Source organism: Gobio gobio (genome assembly GCF_949357685.1).
Source record: "Gobio gobio genome assembly, chromosome: 18".
In the NCBI taxonomy this organism is placed as follows: domain Eukaryota; kingdom Metazoa; phylum Chordata; class Actinopteri; order Cypriniformes; family Gobionidae; genus Gobio; species Gobio gobio.
Genome location: NC_137111.1, coordinates 22,425,103 through 22,434,008, shown reverse-complemented (window position 1 = coordinate 22,434,008; position 8,906 = coordinate 22,425,103). Strand labels below are relative to the sequence as shown.

General features: G+C 37.2%; 1 protein-coding gene across 1 annotated transcript; it reads right to left on the bottom strand.

The window, feature by feature from the left end:
• Positions 1-268: 268 nt before the first annotated feature.
• LOC307142027 (legumain-like) lies at positions 269-8,592 on the bottom strand. The gene is made up of 5 exons (XM_079842549.1): positions 8,374-8,592; positions 2,704-2,913; positions 1,851-2,012; positions 1,702-1,769; positions 269-1,482 (listed from the first exon to the last, which is right to left on the bottom strand). Exons 2-5 carry the CDS (start codon positions 2,899-2,901, stop codon positions 1,440-1,442), a joined length of 471 nt encoding a protein of 156 aa, XP_079698675.1. The 5' UTR covers positions 2,902-2,913; positions 8,374-8,592; the 3' UTR covers positions 269-1,439.
• Positions 8,593-8,906: the final 314 nt, after the last annotated feature.

Sequence of the window (8,906 nt, the reverse complement as noted above, 5' to 3'; positions counted from 1 at the left end):
TCTAAACATATCACAGCTCTACAGCAAAAAGATGAGGACCGGGAATACCCCACAAGAGCTGCAGTTTTGGAGATGCTCTGACCCAGTCGTCTAGCCATCACAATTTGGCCCTTGTCAAACTTGCTCAAATCCTTACACTTGCCCATTTTTCCTGCTTCTAACACATCAACTTTGAGGACAAAATGTTCACTTACTGCCTAATATATCCCACCGACTAACAGGTGCCGTGATGAAGAGATAATAAGTGTGATTCACTTCAACGGTCATAATGTTGTGCCTGATCGGTGTATAATGTATTTATTTGATTTTATTTTTGTTGCTATGCGGTATATGATACAAGAATCAATGAAATCAAATAAAAAAATGTCCCTCTAGTAACATCTATTCAGTTGTCAACATAATAAAGCTATAACTTGGACTGAAAGAAAATGAAAAGAAAAATTCCAATCAATTCAGGTTTATTATTATAATCAATAACTCACTGCTTAACAGATGATACATTGAAAAGAGGGCTGATAGTAGTTCAGTGTATTGTTTAGCCCATGTTGTCAGTGTGAACTCACTTTTCCTACAGAGCTCAATCTTAAATTACACCTCTCCTTAGTTCAGTGGTTTGAGGCTTCAGTTTGCTCTAAACAGAGGGCACTTGATATAATAGCACAGCCTGACACATCCACCATTGCACTAAACACACCTGCTCATTAACTGCTCAAAGTGCAGCTGTTTTTGAGCAGTGATCTCAGTTATTTAAGACACTTCTTAAGTATGACCACAGACTTCAGGTAGCTACGTTTGATAGATATACATTTAGTCAGATAAGAGCTCCTTTGAGTCACTACTGGAGAGAAATTGGGTATGTTCATGGCTCAGTCAACAAGGTGATGAACACCAGCTTAAAAAATAAAAATTCAAAATATTCGTGCAATATGCCGCTAAATGTGTCAAGCTAGTGTTTGTTTAAAATAGTTTGAATGCATTTGGACTTCATTCTCTAAATGGACCTGTAAATGCTTTGGTTTCCAAACTTAACATAACTGAGGTCCCAAAAAACATGCTTTAATTTCAAACGTCATTGTGTCATTCTAAATCTGTCCTGCCAAAAATCTGTTGTTCTCATTGATGAGGCATCTGATGAAAAAAACAAACAAAACATACACACACGATACATGTATAAAAAGTTAACAGCCCAAAGTGTTTGTCAGGAATCGCTGGGCACTATCTTAAAGCAGATTTCTTTCTTTAAAAAAAAAAATAAAGATCAGTAAAACATCCCATAAAAAAAATAAATTTAAAAGTGCAAATCCTCATTAAAAAGAAACCTTTTCAAAAAGATTCAAATCAAAGCTGTGTGTGTCGATACAGATTTCTTCCACAATCAGATTCTTATGTGCAGGAGTAGTTCGTCCAATAAAAGTCCTCTGAGGCTCAAATTCACATTTCTATTGTCTGAAGTAACAAATGTCATCCATGGCTGCTGTGATTCTGTGGGAATGGAGAGATATGAGATTTAAAATCACAAATAATATTGAGCCAATGAGCTCTCACATCCCACAAGTAATCTTTACATAACTCACTAGCGCAGGCAGAGGGCGCTGTTTAATTATGGAAACACACTTCACAAGCTTTATCGTTTACAAAGTTTAGACATCAGAGTCTAGAGAAAAGCAATAAGAGGTGTGAAAAAAGGAAACGTGTTTTTACCTCCAAGCCTGGTATCCTCCCTCACACAGGTTTACTAAAGCATACAGGTGTCTCAGAGCATATTCATACTGAAACAAGAGAGAAAAGATGTCACGCACACACAAACAGTGAGCACACCACAACTAATGATGCAGAAAGCCCGTTTGTACCTCCTGCTGGTGCCAGTTGAAGCAGTGCTCCTTGTAGTGCTTGATGGCTGTTTTGTAACATTCATACTGTGTGAGATCTTCACGTCCATTCATATAACCCTGCACTTCATCCTTCTCCTGCACCACATGCTCCACGATCTTACGCATAGTGTTACCAAGCAGCTCCCGCACCAACACACACACACAAAAAAAAAATTAGCACAAAACCATTATAATATGATCATATTGACTGAAATCTATGACTCTGACATAAGTTTGGGGTCTGTAAGATTTTTATGTTTTTGAAAGAAGCCTCCATGTTCACCAAGGAAGGATGCATTTATTTGGTCAAAAATACAGTAAAAACAGTCATATTGTGTAATCTTATACATTATTTTACATTTTAAATATCCATTTTAATATTTTTAAATCTAATTTATTCTGAATGTTCAGCAGGTATTAGGCTACTGTAGTCTTCAGTGTCACATGATCCTTCAGAAATCATTCTAATATGCTGATTTGGTGCTTTTTTAAATATTATTATTATTATGCTTACTGAAAACAATTGTGCTGCTTAATATTTTTGTGGAAACCATGATACATTTTTTCAGAATTCTTAGATGAATAAAAAGTCAAAAGAACAGAATTTATTTGAAATCGAAATATTTTGCAACAATATACAGTTAATGCATTTGCTATAACTTTTTAACAAATTAATGTGTCCTTGTTAAATAAAAGAGAAAATTAAATAAAAGAAATAAAAAATTACGGACCCCAAACTTTTGAACAGTAGTGTACAACTTTTAACACTTAAAACAAATGTAAATAAATAATTATCTATGGAAAATGATAAGTAAATAATGGTGCTTCAAACCTGTAGATGTGCATGGATGTCTTTCATGTAACCAACAACAGCCTCAATGTCATTGGTCTTTGCGAGTTTTCTCTTCATGATTGCAAGGGGCACATCAGGGCTGCTCATGAGGTCAGGTTCAGTGATCACAGGCAACGACACAGGCTCGGCTGCCTTATCAAGACCTTTAGAGTTACCCTGGAACGCCATCACCTTCATGTGGGACAGCGTCTAAAACACAAACAAACCACAACAGTTACATTGGCAAGTACAGACATGCAGACACTACACAGAAGAGCGTTTATCAGACACGTCCTTGTCAATAAAGTATACAGGACTTCAAATGGAATCTTCCGGAACTAGCTGAGAATATATGACAGACGCTAGACCAAGAAGGAATTTACAGCATCTCAATATTCATCATATTTTTACTAAACTAATCCATATTCAGGATGCCACTCACAGTTGCTAGGGACCATACGATGAGCAAAGTTCATAAGCACAGAAATGGTAAATGATTATTTATTCCTTTTTTCACTGTAACTTCCTTCCAGTCAGGGTACTAAAATAACTTTTTGCAACAGCTGGAGAACTAGTAAACTGTGAATTTACCAGCCATTAATAATTTTGCATTATATTCATCAAAGCTCGGTTTCACAGACAAGGCTTAGATTAAAGATGCACTATGTAACTTTTCCATCCACTAGAGGTCGCCTGTTCAAAACAAAGGCGTAGTTTGATGATGCCACGTTTGAGCGCAGAATCTCGGGACATGTTAGCCTAGAAATCTAGACGCACCCTAGCGGCAGAACATTTATTTTGGCTCGAGTGTAGTCTAGCAACTCTCGGTAGACCTGAGAGCTGGAAAAACCAAACTCTTGTCAGGCCAATCACAGCGTGTGTAGAGTCTAAGGCTGGGCAATTTTATAGATTCTGCGATATAAATCGATATTTTTTTCTCCCAAGAAAGTATCGATTTTTAAGCCGCGAGTATCGATACATAAGTCCCATTCAAATCCCTGTTAACCCCCATTTGCGTTGCAGGAAGAGCGATTTGGTCAGCCAGCCGCTAGTATCGCTGTAGAGCAACTTACCCGTACTACTAACTTTACACAGACGCCGACGTCTAACGTTACCTCTTCTTGTTTACGGAGTCAGAGCGAGGAGATTCAAAAAAAATGGCAGTGAATATAAATCCAGCGCCTTCGTGCTTAAAAGCAGATGTGTGGGAGCACTTTGGGTTTAAAAAGAAGAAGGAAAGCGACGACTTAGACTCAGGGGTCAACAACATGAGTTGCCCGCGGGTCTGTTCTAAAAATAGCTCACCATAGCAGCTGCGTTCAGTTGCTTCCGTGTTAATTTAAGCGCAGGGCTCCAGACTGAAGCCGAATATATACTAGTGTCTGTAAATAATAAACTGCAAAATACTATTTAAATATTACTCCTGCATGTTCTGTGTCTGTGTGGATGACGGGCGCAGCGCGCGCGCAATCGCTCTTGTAGTCTCTGCCGACACGAACGCATAAACTGTCACTTCATGAGAATTTACCGTTTCATTTGAGAAAACTGGGCGCGTCTCAATCAGCTCCTGGTTCAGTAGTTAGGGCACTGATCAGGACATAAGTCAATGGGCTGACTCCCTGATCAGTGCCCTGACTGAACTAGGGAGATGATGAGACGCGCACCCAGTGTCATATCATGAACACAGACACTGGTAATCACGGCAACCCGTCAAAATAAAAGTTCGGTTTAACGTGAAGAGATTGACTACAGATTGTAGCCTACAGTAAATTTATCTACGTCTCTATGTAATAATAATACGTCTCTACTAATAATAATAATAATGAAATAAATAATTATAATTATTAATGTTGCTTATTTTTCACTTGATCTTTCATTTATAAACAATGTTTACTTTTAAACAGCATACAGCCTTTACATGTTTATGTATTATTTACTTATGATTATCATCATGTATAATAAAACATTTAAAAAAAATAGTGGTATTGTACAGACTACTACTATACTCTTTCAGGTGTAAAACAGTTTGGATAGTTGTTAATATGAGGATTATGATGCATTATTTAAGAGTTTTAAGTAGCTCTCAAATGAAAAAAGGTTGGAGACCCTTGACTTAGACAAAGCATCGCGGTTGGTTTGCAAGCTGTGTGACACAAACGTGAAATACTCTGGAAATACAACCAAGTGTCAGTGTCAAGCTAAAAAAAGCTGTCAAAGAAACTGTTCAGAACAGGCCACTTGCTGCAATTTTTAAAACTCCATTGTTAATTGCAATACTGCACTTTATTACTTTTCAAAGGCTTGTAAGCTACAGTTTGTTTTCAATAAATGGAACTCATTTTCCCAACACATCTTTGATTCATTTTGTCCAGCATTTGCAAGCTGTAGACTCTCTGTCCAGTCAGAGACATAGTGTAATTGATGATTTTAGTTCAGTTAATTCAATCCAAGTGAATGAAACCCTCACAAGATGTCACCAAAATCACTCTGTCCCCTTTAAATCTTTCAGAAAATGATGTAAGTGTATAGAATTATATCGAATCGTATCGAATCGTATCGTTGGCTGAATATTGTGTATCGTAAGATTAGTGTATCGCTACAGCCCTAGTAGAGTCGGTGGGCGGGCTTAACATAATGACGGCACGTCACGGAGGTTCTGCGTGCTACTCGTAAACAAAGAAGCTGGCGAACAGCGGCCTTTCGAATCGGCTTTGGCCGCGACTCTGGAAGACTTGGAGTTAAGCTTTTCTTTGAGAAAAGAACAAAGAACGGCACTGAAGTCATTCTTAAGAAAAGAAGATGTGTTCTGCCGATCAGATTCTGCGAAAGTCTATCGACTAACGTTAGCTCGGCTTCACCTTCTTCGCTCTGATTGGTTGTGGCGCTCATGGCGCTACCCAATTGCGTGCAGAGGGAATTTGAAAGACAACCGTTTATCCCGCCCCTCAGATTGAGCCCTGTCAATGGTGAGTTTCCAGACCAAACATCTTGTGGATCTGGCTTGTCAGGCTTGGGACATATGGTCTTCACCTCACAGCCGGTGGAAAAGAAATCGCAATAGGACTCGGGCAGAAATCATGTTCATGGATGCGATTTATTAACGTTACCGTAGTATGAAGCAGAGCAGGACCGAGTGTTGTGGAGCTGAGCAAGGCCGCTGGAGTGATTGTTAATGAGAAGAGTGGCGGGACTTTTATTATGGCAGTCGCAAGCGCCACTTCCGGTTTTCCGGTCATGAGTATGAGGTAACGCAACTCTGTTTATCATATTAGATACATCTGAGTGTGTTGAAAATCATGTTATGACGTTACTTTGTGCGTTCGCTCGGCGGCTGCTATGACACTTGTTGCACACTGCAGTGAGAGTGAAGCGTTTCTGCAGAATAAAACCGGAAAACGAGGGTAACGCAATCAACAGGCGACTCCCTCACACTGGCCTAGTGCCTAGTGGCCTAGTGGTTTTGATATTTTACTGAAAAATGTTTTACATAGAGCAGCTTTAAGTCAGAATTAGGCTTTAAACCTCTGGGGTTCTTCATTTATGGGTCACACTCAGGACCGGAGGGCGGGATTAAGATAAAAAAAAACACTTGAGTAAAATCAATGAAATATATTTTTGTTCAATAATATTTTCTCTTTTGGTGTTTTTAGATACTTTTTTTTTATTTATAATTCATATTTATGCAATAATTATGACCCATTTTTTCCCCATTGAATATAATTTAAAAAAAATGATATATAATTTTTAAAAACATTTTTTTATTAAAGCTGTATTTCATTTTAGAGTCAAACCTAGGCCTCATGAAAGCAATTTTTTAAATGAGATCGGTGCCATCCGGTGGACACATTGAGCATTTTCTATCACGCAATAGCACATTTTTACCACTATAGTGGATCTTGCGTTTTATAAAAAAAAAAAAAAAGTACAAAATCGTAGCTTCATCGGAATGGTCCGAAACTTGGTGACTTTATTGGTACTTGGTATATGAACACCCCAAAACATTGGGGACAGGATTTGAAAAGTTTAAGTGGTCGTAAAAAAAAAAAAAAAGTAACACTCAGGACCTTCGGGTCAAAAATGACCCCCATAGGAGGAAATTAATGGTAAATTCGTTTTTTTGTGCATACAATCTACAAATCAGCCAGAATGCAGAAAAACAGTGACTCAACAGTGAAGGGGTGAATCTCTAAAACATCAAGAGTGCAAAACAGACCAAAATAAAACAAAAAACACACACACACACACACACACACACACACAAATTAACGCATGCCATTCCAAAAGCTAATTGTGTTTTTGTGGGTTTGAGTTTGTCTGTTTTGCACTCTTGATGGATCCAGTATACTGATATACATCCGGCTTACACCCAACTGTTTACTTTCACTTGAGACATGTTTACATGAATATGGGCATTTTGACATAATTGCATGTGTATTCAACCATTCAAGCGCAATATATGTGAAAGAGAACCGAACTTGCGATCGCATGCTAAGAGATGCGGCTTTCCGAGTTATTTTTTACTTTCAGTTTATTGCGCTCTATTGTCTCGTTCATGCATGTCAATAGTGCTGTGCTACATGTGTATATTTACTTTAATTTTTAGTTATAAAAAAGTTATAACATGATTGGTTTTTAAATAAAAATCATGATTTAATCATTCTAATAAATGTCATGTGGAGTAACCCACAAGTAAAAAGTAATATTTTTCAGGCACCTTGATTACAAGGTTAAGTGTTAAACATTATTTTCCAAAAGGTTTTTATATTTCATTATAGAAAGAAAGAAAGAAAGAAAGAAAGAAAGAAAGAAAGAAAGAAAGAAAGAAAGAAAGAAAGAAAGAAAGAAAGAAAGAAAGAAAGAAAGAAAGAAAGAAAGAAAGAAAGAAAGAAAGAAAGAAAGAAAGAAAGAAAGAAATGTAACCATGAATATCATTAAGATTTCATAGATATACTTTTTTTTTGGTTGCCTTAGCTAACCTTAACCTTTTGTCATATTATATATAGCCTTACTGACCTATTGACAGTCATGAGGGTCTACAGGGGTCCTCTCTGTGATATCATTTCCTGTTTATGGTTGTCACATGACAACAAATGGCTTCCTGCACACTGGTTGCATCACACTGACATTGATTTTATGGAAAAAAGTTTTTAAAATATGTATCATGATTTAAATCAAAACTGTTTCAGTGGTTATTTTCTAAAATACATTTTTTTTTTTTATTAAAAGATCATGCCAAACTACTTATGCCAACATTTAATTTTTCAAGAATTTCAACAGTCCCACAAAAATATGATTTAATTCAGAAATTATCTGCAATTCATTGTCTGTGTGAATTGCATTTATGTAAATTTTAAATAGATCCTAACAAAAACGTCACTGACTTAAATATATGCGGTTAGTAAATGAGAACAACAACAACAACACCAAAAAAAGAAAGAAAAAAAAGAAAGAAAGAGAGAGCAAGACGCATACTAGCCTACTGAAAGTAATATCCGAAAATATGCTACTACAATATATCAAGGAGCAGGAGCACAAACTTTAATTATTAAACCCACAACATAAACACTGGCGCTAACTACGAGTAAATAAAGTTCTAACTTTAGTTCTGACTTTGCGTTATACGCATTACACAAGATTTAATGTCATTGGCAGACTGGGTAGGGCTGTTACCTGTAACTTCTGGATCCCTCAGTTTCCTTGTTCGGCGCTGTAAAATCCTTTACATCGGACAGTCCATGTGAATCTGCTCTGGACGGTTCAGGTGAGGCATTTCCACATTATTCCAGTTTTCTTAGGAAACTCTTGTTCTTCAGAGAGCAGTCAGTCTTGAACGTTCCATGCAGACTGTGCTCTCCTCTTGCTTCAAGTACTCCTCTCTGCTTAATCCTCAAGAGGCTCCAGGTGAGAATTTTAAGGGAGTTTCCAAACACTGTCAGGTCCTTGAGCTCTCAGTGGCGCCACCCCGCGGCCACAGAATGAACAGACACGCGCACATTCTGTACACATGATTACGTAACAATGATTAAAGGGCGTGTGACTGATTTATATGTCATTAATGACTTGCAGGATGTATTGCTATGGAGATGCTTAGTCATCCAGGACATAGTTTATGAAATTGTACATGACATTAAAATTAATTAAATAATTATTTTAAAAATAACTTTACTAGCAGGCCTACGATAAAAATACAAAAAGATGTTAGT

What these genes read in the sequence shown, in the direction of transcription:
- LOC307142027 (XM_079842549.1), bottom strand. Translation starts at nt 2,901, where the DNA reads ATGAAGGTGATGGCGTTCCAGGGTAACTCTAAAGGTCTTGATAAGGCA. An exon ending in ACATCCATGCACATCTACAG is followed by an intron (nt 2,013 to 2,703) that starts GTTTGAAGCACC and finishes TTGGTGCGGGAG; the next exon opens with CTGCTTGGTAACACTATGCG. An exon ending in GGAGGATACCAGGCTTGGAG is followed by an intron (nt 1,483 to 1,701) that starts GTAAAAACACGT and finishes CCATTCCCACAG; the next exon opens with AATCACAGCAGCCATGGATG.